At 43.7% G+C, this 21,729-nt stretch overlaps 1 protein-coding gene across 1 annotated transcript in view; it reads left to right on the top strand.

Moving 5' to 3' along the window:
- Positions 1-21,729, top strand: part of LOC137570376 (aminopeptidase NAALADL1-like) — a 68,187-nt gene that overhangs the window by 38,347 nt on the left and 8,111 nt on the right. The window contains exons 10-17 of the mRNA XM_068279051.1: positions 1,078-1,163; positions 4,493-4,556; positions 7,780-7,847; positions 9,044-9,132; positions 12,201-12,291; positions 17,200-17,281; positions 20,209-20,379; positions 20,731-20,818. Of these exons, the coding sequence (XP_068135152.1) occupies positions 1,078-1,163; positions 4,493-4,556; positions 7,780-7,847; positions 9,044-9,132; positions 12,201-12,291; positions 17,200-17,281; positions 20,209-20,379; positions 20,731-20,818 (739 nt within the window). The remainder of the gene's footprint in view (positions 1-1,077; positions 1,164-4,492; positions 4,557-7,779; positions 7,848-9,043; positions 9,133-12,200; positions 12,292-17,199; positions 17,282-20,208; positions 20,380-20,730; positions 20,819-21,729) is intronic.

Here is a 21,729-nt window from a genome sequence, read left to right as displayed (position 1 = left end):
ATCCCTGTTGTTCATGTATGAGATCAGTTCCAGGGGGTCCACGAGGGGTCTGGAGAAGGATGTGCGGAGCCTCTGAAGGACCCCAGGAGGTAAGTACCTAACTTGTTCTTTTACAAAACTCACAGGTTTGCTTTAAAATACTGTTTCAGGTTCCCATTTTTGTTGCGCGGGAAACATTTTTTTGCATTAATTAGCAAAACGTAAGGTTTTGTCTATTGCACGTTGGTACGTTTTGCAGTAAATATATTCAATATGTCCAAACCCCTCTCCCATCCCATCATCATGCTGTCCCATCTCCTCCTCCATCCCATCATGACGATCTCTTCCCCAATCCCATTGTCATGCTGTCCAATCTCCCCCCCCCCATTCCATCGTCATGCTGTCCAATTCCCCCCCCCCATTCCATCGTCATGCTGTCCAATTCCCCCCCCCCCCCCATTCCATCATCATGCTGTCCATTCCCCCCACCACCATTCCATCGTCATGCTGTCCATTCCCCCCCCCCCCATTCCATCGTCATGCTGTCCAATCTCACCCCCCCCCAATTCCATAGTCATGCTGTCCAAACCCCCCTCCCCTCATTCCATCATCATGCTGTCCAATCTCCTCCCCATTCTATCGTCATGCTGTCCAATCTCCTCCCCATCCCATCGTCGTACAGTCCAATCTCCTCCCCATCTCATCATCATGCTGTCCAATCTCCTCCCCATCCCACCGTCTTGCAGTCCAATCTCCTCCCCATCTCATCATCATGCTGTCCAATCTCCTCCCCATCCCACCGTCTTGCTGTCCAATCTCCTCCCCAGCTCATCATCATGCTGTCCAATCTCCTCCACATCCCATCGTCATGCTGTCCAATCTCCTGTCCATCCCATCTTCATGCTGCCCAGTCTCCTCCCCCATCCAATCGTCATGCTGCATGCAATCTCCTCCCCTATCCCATTGTCATGTGGCTGGAGCTTAAACAGCAGTGAAAGGTTCTAATTTCTGCTTTGCCAGGGTCTCCACTTTAGCAAACTCTCAGATTTCATACTGAATAAAATGTAATTGTTTTCCTTATAAATGCTACTATTGCAGGGAAGTGGCGTCCTCGCAGATCCATCATTTTTGGCAGCTGGGGTGCGGAAGAGTTTGGACTAATTGGCTCAACTGAATTTGCAGAGGTAATGTTAAGGAGGAACTCTAACCAAGGATTGAACTTCATCCCAATCAGTAGCTGATACCCCCTTTCCCATGAGAAATGTTTACCTGTTCTCGAATAGATCATCAGCGATAGCGATGAGCACAAATTTAGCATAACCATAATTCTGCGTCAAAATCCTAATATGAAACTTTGGGTAAAATCGTAATGGATTTCATTTTCAAACGTAATCAGGAACTGCAATTTTGCGTAATTCTGTGCCAGTTTTAGCGGTGAACAGCAAAGCCCCTATACATGCTGCCATCACCAGCATTGCTATGTATGTTTAGGGGAATAGTGAGAACTAGGCAATATATATATATATATATATATATATATATATATATATATATATATATATATATAATTTTTTTTTTTCAAAAAGACCTTGTCGTTTTTGAGAAAATCAATTTTAGAAATGCTAAGGAAAAAAATAGTTTTTGATCTGTCAATTTTCTGAATTTAAAAAACATTTTTCTTTTGCATTTTTAAAATCGATTTTCTCAACAACTACAAGGTCTTTTTGAAAAATGTATATATGTTTTGCCTTGTTCCTTCTTAACACGTGCAGCAATTTTGGTGATGATAGCACGTAAGGGGGCCTTGCTATTAAAGTGGATCCGAGGTGAACTTTTACTCATTGCATAATTGTGTTCCTTTCCTACTGTTTATAGGGCATTCCTCAAGCCAAATACTTTTTTGTTGTTGTTTTAATACACTAATTCCCTTTAAACTAAAACCACGCCCACATGTTTTCAGAGAGCCAAGGCACTTTCAGACAGTAGCAAGGGCTCATGGGACCTCAGTCTGGGCAGGAGGAGGAGGAGGTGTTACTAGCCATTGATTTCAGTTGCAGAGGAGAGGAGGGAGAAGGGGGGTGAGTGCTCAAGATACAGATAAGCCTGCCTCTGTGTAATGTTTACAAACAACATGGCTGCTGCCATTGTATCACAGGAAGAAATAATCATTTTCTATGAAAGCTGTTTGCAGCTAGATTTGCTGTGTAAACTATCTAAACTTTAGATAAGATATATAGACAAGTTACTTGTTATAGTTAGTTTTTCATCACGGATCCGCTTTAACCTCTAAAGTCGGCAACATAATTACGTGAAATTACGAATGGATTACACAAAAATCAGTTGAATGTCCAAATCAAAATTACGTATGGCCATAATTGCAAAGATTTGTGTAATCGTAATTAACAGATGACGATCGATCATCACTAATCGACAGAGCAGTGCAAATGTGATGTCACACGGCGGGCGGGGAGAACAAAGCTATTGACTATGGTTCGGCCAAATTGATCCAAATTGCCGGCCAGGCGGCAGTCAGGGGCTGCTATATACACACAATGGATTATTGGCAGAGGCGGTTATTATCAGTCCCCTCAGCCGAGTTTGTGTGTATGGGCCTCGATGTAAAGGGATTTTCAGCAATTATACAGCAATTATTATCAGCCCTGCTGATCTATTTGGCATCAGTAGTGTCTGAATCCCACACCTGATACCAGCATGCAGCTAATGCAGTCAGACTTCAGTCAGACACAACTGACCTGGATGCTTGTTCAGGGTCTATGGCTAAGGCTACGTACACTTGTGATAACCGTTGACTGAAATAACCGATAGCAACCATTTCAGCTGACAATCATTGCGTGTACAGCGGCCGCCTAACAATATTGCTTGGACATTGAGGGTCGTTAAGTATCCGTCCTGTAGGATCCTTAACCTATTTTGGTTCCTGGACGTAGAATCTACGTCCAGGAACCATGCGAGCTACCGCGCGCTCCCGCGGCCGATCGCACGCGTGCACGCGCACTCCCGGCCGCGGATTCGGTAGCCAGGGAATCAATGTATTGGGCTATGGTGCCCGATCATTGATTCCTCTCACCCGCAGAAAAAGCGACAGCTTCTCTCGGAAGCTTCGCTTTTTCTGGCTGTCACTTCCCCCATGCGTCGCTCTAAGCGTGTGTTACGCTTAGAGTGACGTCATGTAAAGAAACTCATGGCCGCCATCTTGTGGCCAAAAAGTAATACTACAAGTGAAAGTAAAAAAAAAAAAAAATTAACACACATTTACATTATAAATCTATTGTTTACCTCCCACCCTCCCAAAACTACCCAAATAAAATGTTTAATATAAAAAATAAAAAAAAAATTACAATAAAAAAAAAAAAACATGTAAATATTTACCTAAGGGTCTAAACTTTTTAAATATCAATGTAAAGATGAAATATTTCTATATTTTTTTTATTTTAAACTTGTAAATAGTGATAGATGCAAAATGGAAAAAATGCACCTTTATTTCCAAATAAAATATTGTCGCCATACATTGTGATAGGGACATAATTTTAACGGTGTAATAACCGGGACATATGGGCAAATACAATACGTTAATTTTAATTATGGGGGCATGTATTATTTTAAAACTATAATGGCTGAAAACTGAGAAATAATGAATTTTTCAATTTTTTTCTTATTCTTCCTGTTAAAATGCATTTACAGTAAAGTGGCTCTTAGCAAAATGTACCCCCCAAAGAAAGCCTAATTGGTGGCGGAAAAAACAAGATATAGATCAGTTCACTGTGATAAGTAGTGATAAAGTTATAGGCTAATGAATGGGAGGTGAACATTTCTCACGTGAAAACGACGGAACGCGAATGGGTTAACGACCCCAGATGCCCGAGCATTACGGATCGCAATGCCGTTTTCATCCCCCGCTCGGTGGTCAGCCGATCGCCATCACTCTACCCCCCTCCCTAGCAACAGAACACATCGCTAACCTTAAGGCTAGGGATGTGTCTGTACAGCATTTGTCCCAAAATTGTTGCCTGAGAGATTGTTTTCTGAGAGACAGAGGCTCAGCAGGACAGCCTGGCAATCTGCATTGTGTAAATGGAAATAAATATGGCAGCCTCCATATGCCTCTCACTTCAGGTGTGCTTTAAGGAGGCCAATACACACATTGATTTTCCCACTCGATTCTATGTACCATAGATTTGATCACTCTGATAATATGACAGGTTTTGGACTAGTCCATCTCCTGGGGGATTCTCAGGGTTTTCTTTGTTTTAAAAAGCATTTCCTGAATGGCAGTTGCTAAGTCTGACTGCCAAAATAGCAACTGCTGTGCTGGAAATGCTTTTGAAAACAAAGACAACCCTGAGAATCCCCCCATGAGGAGATGGACTAGTCTAAAACCTGTCAATTCTGTCAGATTTTTACTGCTTACCTTTTCGCTCTAGTGGTCCTGTAAACAGAAAAATGCATGTTTTGTTTATACTATTTTCATTAATGTTCATATTTTCCATTTTAGGACTACTTCAGCAAGTTAAGGGAGAGGACTGTAGCCTACATTAATGTGGACATCTCTGTATACGGTAAGTAGAACTGGCCAATGAGATGGCTTGTATGTAAATGTAATGCAGATTGTACGTAGCTTGAAAATAGGCCAATCCAAAAATGGCCCAAAGTGAATTTGATTGGCCTATTTCCAAGCCTCTCTTTGTTCAACACTGTTTTTCCACCTTTCCTTGCTCTTTCTCTCTTTTTCTTGGCACCCAGTATGGTTTAAAGGTACTGTTTTATTAGAAGTGGCTGGATAGTGTACTGGTTAAGGGCTCTGCATCTGACACAGGACACCAGGGTTTGAATCTCGGCTCCTCCTCCTTCTGAGTGCACCCTAGTGACTGCATCTTTGTGTCCGCAAGGAGAAAATGTTCTGTGTCTTTTCTAGAACCAGGGAGAGAATTCACTGTGGCATGAGTTCATCAGCGGTAAACCCCCATCCCATAATGGCATACATTTGAAATAGGCGCCGGTAGACTCGGGCGCAGGATGCAGCCGGTATATGGCTGATTCTGCTGCTGCACAAGTCCGGGCCATGTTGCTTACTATTCCCCCGCCAGGCCGACATTGATGGTGGGGAATTAAATAATTCGGCTTCCAGCTATTGCTGGCGGACGAAATATTGTGTTTTTAAATAAACTTCAGCTCTGTCTTCTGACAGCGCCGACGTTACTCACTGAGCGCCGCTATAGATGTAATTCCTATTACAGTCTGTGGTGGCGCCGGCTGCGCCCAAATCTATCTGCGCTGAAAGCCTCTGCTCTACCTATAATGCCCAGTATGACCTGATGTCCAATAGGGCCAGAGTTCCAAAACTCCGTGCTCAAGTCAAACATGCTGATTTGTGAACACCAATGGCCAGCTGACTTGAGGTTAGAGGTCATACCGGCTTTATGTAATGGAGGTATGGCATTGGGTTGCTTGTAAATCTCATTCCTAATTAGGACCTGGCAATGCCAAGCCAATAGGTTAGGAAGTTAGCACAAGAGTTTGGCTAATGTTAATGATAACATGAGACTTGGAGAAGGACTTGGCAATACTGGTTGATAACAATTTAAACACCGATATTGAATGCCAAGCAGTGGTAGCTAATGCAAATACAATTCTAGCATGCATAAAACGGGAAATAAAATCACAAGATGCTAGTATACGTCTCTATCTGTAGAAATCACTTGTGAGGCCACACCTGAGATACAGTTTTGGGCACCACACTATAGGAAGGACATGAACATACTAGAACAGGTACAAAGACGGGCATCTAAATTAATTTGATTAATCTAAATGACTGGCCAATATTACCACCTCCACGTAGTATGAGGGTGAACAGATTTTGAATGCTATGAACAGATTGTGTAGGTAAGCTCTCATACTACATGGAGGTTGCAAAATTGGGCAACCATTGGCCAATCAAAATTGAAAATGTATACCAGGCTTTAGGCTGCATACACACATCCATTTTTGATTGGCCAATTGTACCATACAGATATTGAATACTATGAGCCTATAGGGCATGATTTACAAAGATTTTTCACCTGTTTTCCTCTGTTTTCATCTTATTTATGTTACATTTTTTAGGCTCCCAAAGAGCAAAAATATAATATAAATAAGGTAAGAAAATTAATATTGAACTGCAGTTAATCAGGAACAACTTACTTTGAGTGATTACCATATATACTTGAATACAAGTCAACCTGGTGTATAAGTCGACTCCAATATTTAACCCTCTTAAGCTGGAATTTTTTATTGACTCAAGTATAAGTCTACCCAACAAAGTTAATAGTTGCACTTGGGGCTCAGGAAGGGTTAATAACCGCACTGCATACAGTATTGCAGCCAATACCTTCTCTAAGCCCCCAAGTGCTGCAATTATTCACTCCTCCTCTCGCAGCCCAGTATTTCCCCCCTGCCCCTTTCCTAGTTAATTGTGGCCAGGACTTTCAGAAGTATCACTTAGCACTGGGTAAATTGCTGCAAATGGAAATGTCACCAATAGTACACACATTACTCAGTGTGCTCAGTGTTGCCCGTGACTCGTGTATAAGTGAATAGGAGTATGAAGTGAATCAGACCTAAATTTCTAGACTAAGGCCACATACACACATCAGACCATAGTCTTTGGAAAATGAAAGCTGTCAGACCAATTTTACCCCCTTCCATGTAGTATGAGAGCCATACCTACACAGTCTATTCTATGGAGCTGAACTCCCCATCAGACGTTATCGTTGCGCGTGAAAATTCGCGTTCGCGCGCAATGCGACAATTCGCGCGAAAACGGCCGTGCTAACAGTTAGCACTCTTTTGTGAATCAAGCCCATTGTGTAGGTAAGTTCCCATACTACATAGAAGCAGGGCCGGATTTAGGCCAAGGCCACCTAGGCCATGGCCTAGGGCACCACAGGAGGAAGGGCACCAAAGCAGCAGGCTAAACTGGTGCAGCATTTGCAAGCTTGCAATCGCTGCAATGCAGGGAGATCAGGTGAGCACCTGACCTCGGTACTCTGCTGCTAGCTGCCTGTGCAGCAGCCATCTTGCTCTCTGTGCACGTTTGCATTGTGGCCGGCGGCTATGGACTTGGGCAGCATTGGAGATGGAAGGGAAGAGGAAGCGTCTGCACTGGAGACGAGCTTAGCAATGAGTGACACAGATGGCTGCTGCAGTGTGAAGGCGAGCTGGCTACCTATACTGAAAAGGAGAGGGACGGAGGAAAGGAGAGAGGAGTCATCTGGCTCCTTATACTAGAGGGAATGGGGGGGGGGGGGGGGTCATCTGGCTACCTATACTGGAGGGAAAGGAGGGAGGAGTCATCTGGCTACCTATACTAGAGGGAAGGGGGAGAGGTCACCTCGCTACCTATACTGAAGGGAGGCGGCTGGTGACAATGGCCTTGGGCGGTAAAGAGTACAAATCCGGCCCTGCATAGAAGCAATACAATTGGTCAATCACTGGCAAATCATATTTGGATATATGTACCAGGCTTTACGTCTGGTACACACTTTCTATTATGATTGGCCAATCACAGACCAATTAAATGACCTCCATGTAATATGAGCTTTTACCTACACAATCTGCTCATAGTATTCAATATTTGTTGATCCTCATACTACATGGAGGTGGAAAAATTGGTCAGCGGTTGGCCAATTATAATTGACAGTGTGTATACTTTGGCCGGTTGTACTGTAGATATTCAGCTATCTTTTGGTTTACCTCAGTGGTTAGTAGCAGCGGATTTCCAACATGCATGTTTCTTTTGTTTAGCTAATGCCACTTTAAGAGTCCTAGGAACTCCACCAGCACAAAATGTCGTCTTCGCTGCATCCAAGCAGGTAACCTATTGACCTAACTTTAGTTCATTAAGATAAAATGTCAATATGCTAAAAGATGGCACAAATCAAAAGGTTTTTCTTTTCCATTTAACTGTAATGAGAGAGACATGGAGGCTGCCATATTTATTTCCTTTGAAGCAATACCAGTTGCCTGGCTATCCTGCTGATCTCTGGCTCTTATATTTCTAGCCATCGCCCCTGAACAAGCATGCAGCAGATCAGGCGTTTCTGACATTATTGTCAGATCTGACAAGATTAGCTGCATGCTTGTTCCTGGTCTGACTCAGACAATACTGCAGCCAAATAGATCAGCGGACTGCCAGGCAACTGGCATTGTTTAACAGGAAATAAAAATGTCAGCCTCCATATTTTTCTCACTTTAGTTTTCCTTTAAACAACACATTTTCTGTTTTTATTGATTTAAGTCGATCGGGAGTGGATGATGTTTTTCTGATTAATTTTAGGTTAATTGAATGGTGTTGGATAGATTGGAAGTTTTTTGATTTATAGACCCAAGCTATTTTTGTAGAGTTTTAACAATTTTTTTTTTCATAATTGGGGAAAAAAAAATAAAGAAACGTGTGTGATACATTGGCCAGATTTCTCAAATGTTACAATCCATCAGAAATGGTTGTAATTCTCAAATGTAAAAGTAATATAAAAATGTGTATCGTGGGTGGCCATGCAAGGATTCCATTTGCTGCAATGCAGGGGGCTACTATTGAAAGCTGTTCCTACCAGAAGCTACAACCTATAAAAAGAATAGTGTGCTGTACCCAACCTCCTTCTCATCCTCACTTGCCTAGAACCCCATCTCTACACCTCCCCTTCCCCCTCAGTCCAAAATATTTACTGCTTGCATATATAAAGAGCAGGGTAGGCAGATCAGGTCATGCGCAGAAGCGCCCGACTGGCATGGCTGAGCCAGTTACCGGGGCTGATTGCAGCCGACCGGAGACACACGGGAGGCTGGCGAGGGACTCAGTGGTGCTTATTGAGCTGGAGGAAGCCCCTGGTATGTATCAAATTTTTGATTTGAGCAGTCTCTGGTTTCCTTTAACTTCAAGAAAATGGCTCCTTATCAGAATGCTCACTCAGCCTACCCCATTATTACTTTTTGATTATTTCTTTGTTTTACGGAATTGCATTAAAGAGACAACGCTGTTAATGCATGTTTCATAATATTTTCAACACAGGTGAAAACACCATCAAACTCTCTCACAGTGTATGACAACTGGAGGAGCCACTCCAATCGCACCAGCTCACAGTACGGCCTCATCCCCTCGTAAGTCCTTCATATGGCACAATGGCGTTAGAAGGTCAAAAGTTGGTACATAGTTTGATTGAAAAAGACATCCATCCATCAAGATCAACCAGAAAAAAAGAACACCTTCCTGAAACTTGCACTTATCCCTGTTGATCCAGGGGAAGGCGGAAAACCTTACAAGGCCTGTACCAATTATCCTTACAAGGGAAAAATTCCTTCCCGACTCTGGATCAACTCTCCCGGGAATTACCTAATATTTATAGCTGTGGGTGACCTTCCATGCCAGGGAAGCATCCAAACCCTCTTTAAATGCAGATATAGGGCCTGATTCACAAAGCGGTGCTAACAGTTAGCACCCTGGTGAAAAAGCCCTTTATCACGCCTAAACTCTGTTTAGGCATGATAAGTTTAGGTGTGATAAGTTTAGGCATGATAAGTTTAGGTGTGATAAGTTTTTAGGCGTGATAAGTTTAAGCACCAACTGGGTTAGCACCGCAGTGCACAGCTGATCAAAAGTTTTGCGCTAGCAAAGTCTGGTGCACTTTGCATAGAGTTTAATGGCGCTGCTTTGCGTGCAGGACTTTGCACGCGATCTAAACTTATCTAAACTTGCCTAAACTTATCATGCCTAAACGTATCATGCCTAAACTGAGTTTAGGCATGATAAAAATGGTTATCACGCCTAAAGTCTTTAACTGGGTTATCACCGCTTTGTGAATCGAGCCCATAGAGTTTACCATAACTACTTATGGTAAGTAGGTAACTGAGGTAAGATATTCCAGATTTTAACCACTCTCACTGTGAAGGACCCCTTTCTAAATAGATGGCAAAACCGTTTTTCCTCTATATGCAGATCATTGTATAACCCTAGGGACAAAAAGCATAGAAGGGTCAAAAATGGCAGGAAACATTTTTTTAGTTTGGAAGATACCATCAATCCTAAAAAAAAGTGGTTAGGTCAGGACCCAGGTGATATCAGGAAACCGAATAGTATAGTTTTCATGCAGACTCTAACGGCTTAAAAAATACTACTGGCCAGATGGTGTTTTATGCTGATTGGCTTCTCCAACTAGAAGTAAGTTATAATTTATAGCATGATCCCACCGGCCAAAGACCTACTGAAGATCAGACATGGATGTAAACAAGTCCTAGACAAATAGAGAAAAAAAGTTAAATAGGAGAAAACGTCCTGGAAATGGGCAGACCAGGGATGAACGAGGATGCGTGTGTTTGAGTTAAAGTGGACCCAAATTAAAAATACAAGAAATAAAATCTATTTTCTAAATTATAATAATAAATAGCAGCCTTTTTTCAGCTGCACGATGACAAATATAAAATATTTTACATTTATTGGAGGAACCCCTCCCTTCCTTTCAAATTGCCGGGATTTTTTCCAGCAAACTGGTGGAGTAGATGGTGTCTGGCAATGGAGGAATTACAAATGGCTGCCCCCAGTATAACCCTAGCTATGAAAAGAGAAGGGTGAAAAGCAATCACTGAAATGCTCATAGACTTGAAGGAGTGTTTATTTATCTTTGTATGTGTCAGAGTGGTGCAACTAAATATTTTGAATTAAAAAATGTTTGGTTTGGGTCCGCTTTAATGCAGATAGCTAAGGTCTTGGTCAGCCCTGTTTCTAGGGGCAGGCGAGGCAGGTGTACGCATGACGCGCTGTGAGGGAGGGTGGTGCGGTGATGAATGGGGGAGCAGCAGGCACAAAGGGACTCAGCTGTGGGGAAGAGGGCCTGACTCCTCCCTCCCTCTCCTCAGGCCCTCCTCCACGCTCCCTCCTTCAGTGCAAAGATTTATGTCTGTGGTGGGAAGCAGTCATAGTACAAACTCACCTTCCATGTCACTGGGTTGCTCTGTCTTCGGCGCCGCTCACTATTTCCACTAATCAAAAAGTAGTGAATGGCACTGGAGACCGAGCAGCCCGCCGGCACGTCATCCTCGCATGGAGCCCGAAAGGTGAGTTTGTACTACGTTTTGTACTGCTTCCCCCCACTCACATAAATCTTTCATAAATCTTTGCAATGAAGGGGGCCCAAGTAGGGGGCGGGAAGAGTCGGGCTGGATCCTCAGTACTGGAGTCCAACCACCTCAGCAGCTTCTCTGCTGTATCACACTCAGCAGTCTCTGTGCTGCACAGCCTCCTGCCTTCTGACAGATAGAGGCCCATATGCAGTTTACTTTTTCTCCTGAGTTTTCTCCTCAGTGATATTTTCCCAACTTCTCATAAAATGCTTTTAAGTGACCAGCAAGCAAGAAATTACTCAAAATAAATTTGATAGGACTTTTCCACCAACTTTTGGGTACGTTTTCCATTGTAAAATGCTGAAAATTTGGTTTACAGAGAAGATGAAAATTATCTCCTAGAAGAGAACTCAGGTGAAAAAATTACATGCATATGGGCCACAATCTTCTTTGCAATTGCTCCAAGTGAGCTGACTACTCCTGCTGGTCCCAAGTCCTGGCATGGATTTGCTGGACTGGCATGTAAGGCTCAACCTTCTCCCATTACATGCCAATACCGGATCCCAAATAAATGTGTGCACTGTGCAGCAATGGAGCTGCTAACCTGCACCGGCAATTATCTTGAACATTTTCCTTCAAACACAACCAATTTCCAGCTTACCATTCATGTATATCTTGTACTATATTTATATTGTCAGGGTCACATTTGTTTTTTGTTTTTTAACTCCTCTACATCACCTTTTTGTTCTGTTCCTCCTGTGTTTTTCAGAAGCCTTCCTATGCTCAAAAGACACCCTTGTCCAGGGTCACTCTAGGCCGAAGCCCGATCATCCACAAGGCAACTTAGGCAGTTGCCTAGGGCCCGGAGAGACTGAGGGCATGGTTGATACAGGCTCCCACCAAATCTTACCAAAAAAGCTAGCTGGCCATGAAGGGTGGGCCCAAAATTGTTACTTGCCTAGGCCCCATTTCACCTTAATCCGTCTCTGCTCTGGACAATTACCCGGGGGCTCAAACTGACCTCAGAATAGCTTTTGCTGTAGCTTTATTATTATAGCAGTTTACAAACTGCTTGCTGTCATTTTAACATGTCCCTAATTTGTTTCTTGTAGGATTGGTACTTTGGGCATTGGCAGTGACTATGCTGCGTTCCTTCACTACCTGGGCATCACCTGCATGGACATAGCGTACACATATGACAGGGTAAACCCTCTTCTTCATACTATCGCACTTTCCATTGTTCTTGACTGGCTCTTTCAGATACGCAATAAAATCAGCAGGGTATGGAAACTGGCAAGTACCATGTAAATAGTAAGCATGCGGTTCCCGCCGATTAAATCCAAAGGACCATACGGGTGGAGCTGTGTGATATAAGCAGGTAGTGTGTGCTTTCACACATCTAGATCTGTGTGATAAGTACATTATTTCCCACAGGGAAACTACCATTCGACACAGGTGAGATGGCAAAAGACACTGCAGGTAGTGTTCACTGAACATGACACCCATCGAACATAGGATGGTTGGTAGGAGCCACCGTAACAAAAATGTATAATATACAGTATCATAATTATAATAATCTATCTTACCTGAATGATGGGTAGTATCAAAAAACATAACGTAAAAGTATAACTGTCAGGGTTCTGTTGATCTTTGCACTAAGGATAGATACAGGCAGTCTCAGTGCATGACGTCTAAGCGATCACAGGTCTTCATCACCAGCACACCCGCAAGGGATGATGGGCCGTCACCCCTAATGGATGGCAGACTACTTTCTTGCTTGGTGCCCATCAGGTCATAACCCCTAGGACTACCCCACCAGAGATGAGAAGAATAACAGAAGGGGCTTCCTTGCCAATAGGGAAAGGGAACTAAACAAAACTGACTGACGAAAACTTATATAGAACAGGACAACCTATATGGACAGGACAGAATGGACTGGACGAGACGGCTGAACGGAAACGGACTGGGCGGAACGGACAGGACCGACTAGGAGGGACAGGCTGGACAGAATAGGCTGAACAGGCAGGGCCGGATTTGTACTTTCCAGCGCCCTAGGCCGGCTGTCACCAACCAGCCCCCCCCCCCCCCCACACACACACACACACACATTCTGTCCAACTCTGACTAGTGATCACTGGGTTACATGGGCTCCTGTCTGTTTTGCTGCTTTGCCCCCCCTGTTCAAAGAAGCAGTGCATGCTCTGGCCACTCCATGTAATTTTGCACTCCAGCCTGGATGCACAGCAGGCGGTAGTGTTCAGGGCTTGCATAATTCAGAAATGATGCTCATATATGAGCAGCACTTGTCAAGTACACATACCCATAACACTCCCAGCCTCGGTTGCTGTGCACCTCAGTACAGGAGTGCATAATAACAAGAAGCCCGAGAGGACAGAGCATGCACTGCTTCTTTGTCCTTTGTGCGACTTGCTTCAGTCAGAGTCACAAACAGGTGATGGTGCAGCGCAAAGGAGAGAAACCCATCCAAACCAGAACAGGTAAGAGGTAAGTAGAAGGATCCGACACTACACACGCTGGCATAGATGTCGTGTAATGCTAGGAACACACGATGCAATTCTGACAGATTTACTGCCAGATTGATTATTTCCAATGTCTGATCTGATTTCCGATCAATTTTTCAATCGATTTTCCGGTCATTTCTATGAAAAAAATCATTCAGAAAATCTATCGGATAGCAGAACGGACATGTTGGAAATAGTCGATCTGACAGTAAATCTGTCAGAAAATTGCATCATGTGTATCTAGCATAAGCTCAGGTGTACTTTACACAGTGACAATTTAGCACTTGGGGCAAGTTAAGACAGATCTTAATCAGTCAGCAGGAAGTTTTTACGTTTTGTAATAGAATGATAATATTTATTGGCTAACCAAAAGAAAACCGTGAGCCTTTTGGCTAATGAGCCATCTTCAGACTTTGTTCCTGTATACATGATGTTAGCACATACAGTTATATATACAGTCAGCAGGAGATGCATACAATGTTTTGTAAATATAAATAAATGTAATACAGTTGTCATTCTGTTTCAAAACATCCTGCTTTCACTGATGGCTAACACAGAACAATGCTTTGCTGCTTCTAAAACATGTCCGGAAAGAGTTAAACTGTAGCACAGAGAGAATGTTGCTGTAACAACAAACCATAAATCTAACAGGTCTCAGGTCTTTAACAGCTCTGACCAAGTAATAAACATCAGTCAGGGGGAGAGGAGAGCTGATAATTCCTGTCCGTGAATGCGTGCTGCATAAAGAAACTAATCTGAACTCAAAAGTTCTACTACTTGAGCTTATATATTGTTCTTCTCACAGCAGCTTGTATGTCCCAACTCATTATACTGGACAAGTTCCTCAGATGACAATAGATGCTGTCATCACACACACTCTGCAGTGTGAGAGATGCAGGGATCGCTGGAATTCAGGCAGAATAGAGCAAAGCAGAAGTGATTTACTTTGACATGTGACCTCTTATCTCTCCAAGTCCTGCGCCCTGCTGAATTGTATCGCCCTAGGCCTTCACCTTTGTGGCCTTTCCAGAAATCCGGCCCTGTGAACAGGGACTAGCTGAATGGGTATCGGAGTACTGGGCATGGGATGCTAGATAAGTACCGGAGTAGTAGAATGCACATCCTGGAAGGGATAGACAGGGCTGTCTGGAGGGATCAGATTGGGGTAACAGGAGAGTGGGCAGACAGGTAGTGACAGGAAAGACTGAGGAGTGCTGAGGGCTGACTGGACAGGCAGGCAGATGTGACAGAGCAGCCCCACTGACTGACAGGGCAGGCTGGCAAGTGACCGGTCCGACAGGCTAGAGGCCAGGGAACAGGTTAGGGATGGCGTGGACCTACACCACTGCTGTGTGGCGCAAAGCAACAGCACTGAATGATGAGAGGTCAGAGTTTAAATACCCTGACCTTCGCACCAGTGCTGTGGCCACGCCCACTGCTAGGATGAATGTAGAGAGATCGTGTGCCTAGCGAGGTGCAGCCCTGCTGCCCAAAGCCGCTGATCCCCGAAGTCTGCTGGGCTGGCTTCCCGAGATTGCTAATAAGTCCCCACTGAACTCAGGGGGCAGTAAGTAAATGCTGTGACAGTGATGCACTTTGCTCTTACCATTTGCGCTGTTTTGTAGATATAATTTTGAGCACTGGACTGTGATCCTCTTGTGTCATTTCATTTTAGACACCGTGGGCCCGATCCAATTCACTTTTTCTCCTAAGTTTGAACCTAGGAGATCATTTTTATCGTCTGTTTAAAATAACTTTTCAGCACTTTGCAATTGAAAAAGTACCAAAAAGCAACGTATTTTCTGCCGTATAAAATGCTCCGGAATATAAGATGCACCTAGGTTTAGAGGGCAAAAACCAGGGAAAAATATATACTAAACCTGGTGCGTCCATGTTCCAGGAGCATCTTGTACATGTTCTCCTCCTCCATGTGGCCTCCTGTGTCCCCATGTCTCCCCCATGTGTCCTTTATCCCAGATGTCGGCTCCATGTTTCCTCCTGTGTCCCCCATGTGTCCTCCTGTATCCCCCATATCTGCCCCATGTTTCCTCCTGTATTCCCCATATCTGCCCCATGTGTCTTCCATGGGTCCTCCTATGTCCCCATGTCTCCCCATGTGTCCTCCTGTATCCCCCATATCTGCCCCATGTGTCTTCCATGGGTCCTCCTATGTCCCCATGTCTCCCCATGTGTCCTCCATGTTTGCCCCTTGCACACTGCAAATCGGAATCTGAATCGGAGGTAAAAACTGATTAAAAAGCGGAATCTGAATCTGAATCGCTTGCAGTGTGCAAGAAGCCTTAGATGCAGGGACTTTTTCTCCCCATTTTTTCGGGGGGAGAAAAAGTGTGTCTTATATGTGGAAAATATGGTGGGTGAAAAAGTCCTGTCAAAATTATTCTTCTTGCTTGCTCGTGCCTTAAAAGACATTTTATTGCTAAGGTGTGAAAATATGTAGGCGAAAACCTGGGAGGAAAAGTGAATTGGATGGGGCCCTGTGCCCCTGACCTGACGAAGTGGGAAAGACCTACGAAACGAGTCAACCATTTCAAGTGTCCAATAAAATTTTTTCCAATACCCTATCCCTCATTTGAGGTAAGATTGATTATTATAGGATATATCTTTGGCATAACTTTTTGTTGGGGTGCCTCCTCCCACCCATCCCAGACGGGGCTCTCACCTGTGACATTAGTCCAGTGGTCCTTTTTTATTGGACAGCGACTGACAACATCCATAATCTTCAACAGATCTGCGTGGAGACAGAATTCTCCACCTGCTTGTTACTGTGGTTGCCTCTTAGCAACCCAGTTTTGTGAGTAGGAATCTACTATCTCTAACTTCCATTTGTTTTAAATACTACACTATACAGGCACTTAAGGGTTCTGCCTTTTCTTTGTTCACTGATGCTCTGTTTGTGAATAAAGAGCAACGTCTTCCGGCTTAGCTCTGGTGTAAGCCTGTTGCATACTAGATGCGATAGTGAATTGGCTGGTGTGTAACAGACAGGACCATCGCACCGAGGACGCTTTGTAGGGTGTGCCATCCACTTTTGTTTTGCCACTTATCAATGCCTACGCAACAGATCTATAAACCATACTGCATACCTCCCAACATTTTCAGATGAGAAAGAGGGACACTTAAGCCACTCCCCTGCCACACCCCTGATCACGCCCCAGAACACCCCATAGTCACACATACCTTAAAGATTTCATAAGAAAAATATGCTGTTTTATAATTCAAACCACACTGGACCTTTCTCTCCTGACTCATTTTCCTTCATATCAACATTTGAAAAAAGAAATATATCAATTTAAATGATGGGAATAAAGTTTAGAGGCAATTAAACACATTTTTCAGTAAAGAAATATATATATTTACATAGAAAGAGGGAAAAAGTCCTGAAAGAGGGACAAACGGGGAGGAAAAAGTGACAGAGGGACTGGGCTCCAAAAGAGGGACAGTTGGGAGCTATGATACTGTAGTGCATCTTGCGGTGTTCACTAAGAATATGATGAAGTCAACGCTATCTGCAGCAGGTTTTTTACTTCAAACTTGTTTTTATTTTTTTTGTTTTTGTTTCTCCCCGCAGAGAGTGACGTCGGCTCGCATATACCCGGCCTACCACACAGCGTATGACACTTTTGACTATACAGCCAGACACATCGATCCGGGTAAGAGAGAGACTTCTGTGTCCATCGCAGCAGCATTCACACATTCTCAAACTGTGACTCCACGCAATCTCTTTGAGCTGTGCATAAAGTTCCCGCTAATTTAAAGGGAAACTTAAAGTGAACTTGTCCTTAACCGAGTAAAATTATTTAAAATAAACACATGATGTACCTGCAAATGAAAATTACATACTTGCCTCGCTGTCAGTTCCTCTGAGAAGCTTGCCGTTTAATGAAATAATACTCACAAGTGTGGTTTACCGCACAGGCAACCGATGTAAAAACAGATGGGGAGAATAAACTCGACCCCACTCAGATTAAGAGGCCACTCTCTATAGATGTGGAAGTAAAGGGTAACACCCCTCCACCAAGGGTGGACAATACAGGTAGTCCCATACTTAAAGAAAACCTGAACTGAAAATTAAAAGACAAAATAAACATACACAAGTCATACTTACCTCCTGCGTAGTCTACTCCTCAATCTATTTTTCCTCTCCTGCACCCTGTTTGGCCACTGTGATCAATGGAATTCTCTGTCCTCCATTTTGAAAATGGCCATTACCCATAACAGCTTTCTGGTCAGCACACTGTTAAACTGTAACATCACCCACTTGAGCCATAGGGAAACATGGACACATCAGTTATCCTCTTAGCTGTAACTGACAGCAACTGATATATAACTGACAGGAACTGATATATTCAGTTCTGACAAAATATTGTCCGAACTGGAAGGGATCACTGTAAGAAGAAAATGGTGAGCTTCTGAGAGGAACTGATGGCAAGGTAACTATGTAATGTTCATTTGAAGTTACCTCATGTGTTTATTTTACATAATTTTGCTCAGTACAGGTTCTCTTTAAGAACGCCGACTTACGAACAATCCACTGATACAAGCGGCATGGATTCAGGGATTCTGTGGGAACAAGATATAGGGGAAAGAGGCACCCAGAAGTAATAAAATACTTTAAAAACAAATAAAATGAAAAAAGGTGAGGTGGAAGGCAAGGAAGACAAACTTACTTAATAGAAGAGTTTTTATTGCACGGGCAATGCTTTTTGTGACCACGTGCCCACTTCCTCAGGCCAAATAGCAGTGCCAAGCAGTACTAGTAGCCACAGATAAGGCACCTTACTTGTGGCTACTAGTATTGCTTGGTACTGCAATTTGGCCTGAGGAAGTGGGCAAGTGCCCAGGAAACGCGTTGCCAGTGCAATAAAAACTCTTCTATTAAGTGAGTTTGTCTTCCTTGACGTAAACCACCTCACCTTCTTTCATATTATTATTTTATTATTATTAAGTATTTTATTACTCCTGGGCACCTCTTTTCCCTTATATCTTGTGCCGTCACCCTCCTTTTGTAGGGGAAACATCCCTCTTGGACCATTTTCAGGTCACTTGAGGTTATATTTTCATCAAGAGTGCGGCCACCACCAGCTCTGCCTGGTACCCGAGTGGAGTCGGGGTTTGTACATCTCCACCTGCTGACAGTGGTTGGTTGCCCTTCTGCAACCCACCTTTGTGAGTGTAATCTACCTTCACTCTTACAACATTTTCCCACTACTGTGACATACTGCACCATTTGGGCTCCTGTTGTCTCTGTGTTGTTTCCTCTTGTAGGGTGACATTTTGTATCACCCCCAACTTTTATCCTGTGGGAACAAGTAAAAAAAAATTCAAATTGGACTTGTAGTTTTTGAGAAAAGCAATTTAAAAAAAAATTAAAGAATAAATGGCTTTTAAACTTGTATAAGCAGGTATAGAGACAAAAAAAAGACAAAGACAAACACTTATATTGCGCTTTTCTCCTGGCGGACTCAAAGCGCCAGAGCTGCAGCCACTAGGACGCGCTCTATAGGCAGTAGCAGTGTTTAGGGAGACTTGCCTAAGGTCTCCTGCTAAATAGGTGCTGGCTTACTGAACAGGCAGAGCCGAGATTCAAACCCTGGTCTCCGGTGTCAGAGGCAGAGCCCTTAACCATTACACCATCCAGCCACTGCGGAGGGGTAGAGATGATACACAGGTGTACACTGGAGGGTCGGGGGGGGGGGGGGGCAAAAAGGAGGTTCAGGTGACAGAGGTGGCACAGTGTTCCGACTTAAGAACAGATTCAGGTTAAGAACAAACTTACAGTCTCTATCTCGTACATTAACAAGGGACTACCTGTATACATTGCAGATAATTGAGGAGGAGGTTCCAAGAAGAATAAAATACACAAAAATCAGTTTAAAATAGGAGCCAGTGGTGACATTACCTCCCAATCGATTAAATAAATTGTCTGATTCAGGTAAACAAAAACTTTATCTACCTCGTGATCTACGGTTGTGACTATCACATTTTATTGATTAGAGGAAGTCATCACATAGTCATCCTGTGCCGTCCTTCCAAGACCCTCCAGCCAGCAGTAGCGACCCCCTGAAAGCTGGCTGGCCAAGCGCCTCCTCGTCACGTCTCAGTGCACAACGGCATTCTCTTTCTCCTCTCCTGCGTCCTGTTTTCCCACTGTGATCGATGGAATTCTCCGTCCTCCATTCTGGAAATGGCCTTTACCCCATAACACACTTGTCAGCACACTGTTAAACTATAATGTTACCCACTTGAGCTATACGGAAACATGGACATTACCTTGCACATCAGTTGTCCTTTCAGATATAACTGACAACAACTGATATATAACTGACAGCAACCAATACTGTATATTTAAGTTCTGACAAAATGTAGTCAGAACTGGAAGGAATCATTGTAAGAAGAAAATGGTGGGCTTCTGGGAGGAACTGATGGTGAAGGTAAGAATGTAATATTATTTTGCAGGTATCGGTACATCATGTGCTTATTTTAAATAACATTACTCAGTTCAGGATAACTTTACTGCTGATATATTTAGGCAGAAAATACAAACTACTATGCGGTACCAACATGTCTTCTTTGGCAGGATTCAAGAGCCATCAGACAGTGGCCCAGACGGCTGGAAATGTGCTGCTGAGGCTCTCGGATAGCCTGATCGTGCCGCTGGGAGTGAGAGACTATGGAGAAACCCTGGACAGTTATTATACCCAGGCAGAGAGATTTCAGAGCGACCTCACTCATCACAACATCTCTCTGGGTAAGTGAGCTTAAGTAACTGTGCTAAAGCACAAACAGGAATACAGCTAAATAACTCTATGCTCTTAAACATGCATGGCAACAATGTGACTCGTTATTTAAAATAAAACCCTTACATTTTACCTCTTCTTTTCACATTTAAAAGTTTAGGTAGTTTAGGCAACCCTACTGGGGTCCTTCCATACCAAATGGTGCAGACTCAAAATAATGAAAACAGGATGAAAACTAATATTAGGCTGGCAAAATGTTATGGTGGAGGCTCATGTTATCACAGATGCATATTGGAATGGTTTATGTGAAAGTCTCTCTATTCCTATACTGACTGTATTAAACAGACACCTCTGTGTTCTAGAACCGCTGAAAACCGCTATTGAGAGATACAAGAATGCAGCTTCCAGTTTGGAAGAGAAGATAAAAAATTTAAAGAAGAAAGATAAGACGTAAGTATGGCGTAATTTTGCAATCAGTTCCACAGCCTTAAAGTACCCCTGAACTGAAAGGGGGTTTGTTTAATATAGGTGCCCTTGTTTGAATGGTGTTGTGACAATTGTCACAGCACCATTGTCTCAGTCCAGTGCCCCCAGGGGTCCTTGTTCCAGACTAGAACATTGAGTACGGGCAGGGAAGAAATGGCAGTTATCCTTCATGATCACGCCCCCTTTCACCACCAACATTTTAAACCTGCAAAAAAAAAAAAAAAGCACCACCGCACAACTCACCTGCTCCTGGATCCCTTCGCTGTCTTTTCCATCTTGTCAGCTCTCCCGTTCTGCCGTTGTGTCTTCTCATATCAGCCAGCATCTCCACTGCTATGCCCAGAGCCGGGACAAGGTCCTCCAGCACCCAATGCTGAGACACCAAAATCCACCCAACCATCCCTCTCACCCCAGCCGTCACACACTGATTGCTGTTAGACTAAGAGGCGCCCCAGGGCCCCCAACCCCCCCCCCCCCCCTTCCCCCAACACCTTAATCTCTAGTTATCTGGCTTGCAGTCACTGCCATGTATCCCCTTTTCTTATTTCTCTCTGCTTCAAACACCGGGAATGATGGCTTAGTGAGTTGTGCGCCCCCTCCTACACTGCACCCTGTGGATGGAGCCTCTCTCGCCTCGGCCCGGCCCTGGCTATGGTGCTGACCCAGAAGAACTTTCCCGCTACTTTCGGGTCAGCACCATAGCGATGAGAATTCCAGCAGATACAGGAGACACGCCGGTAGAACGGGAGAGCTGACAAGGCGGGAAAACCAGCGAAGGTATCAAGGAGTAGGTTAGTTGTGAGGTGGTGATTTTATTTATTTATTTTTTGCAGGTCTATAAACATTAAGTACACAAGTACTTTAAATCATGCCAG

This window comes from Hyperolius riggenbachi, chromosome 4 (assembly GCF_040937935.1).
Source record: "Hyperolius riggenbachi isolate aHypRig1 chromosome 4, aHypRig1.pri, whole genome shotgun sequence".
Classification (NCBI taxonomy): domain Eukaryota; kingdom Metazoa; phylum Chordata; class Amphibia; order Anura; family Hyperoliidae; genus Hyperolius; species Hyperolius riggenbachi.
The sequence above is the reverse complement of the archived record's forward strand: the minus strand, read 5'-3'. Positions and strand labels throughout refer to the sequence as shown.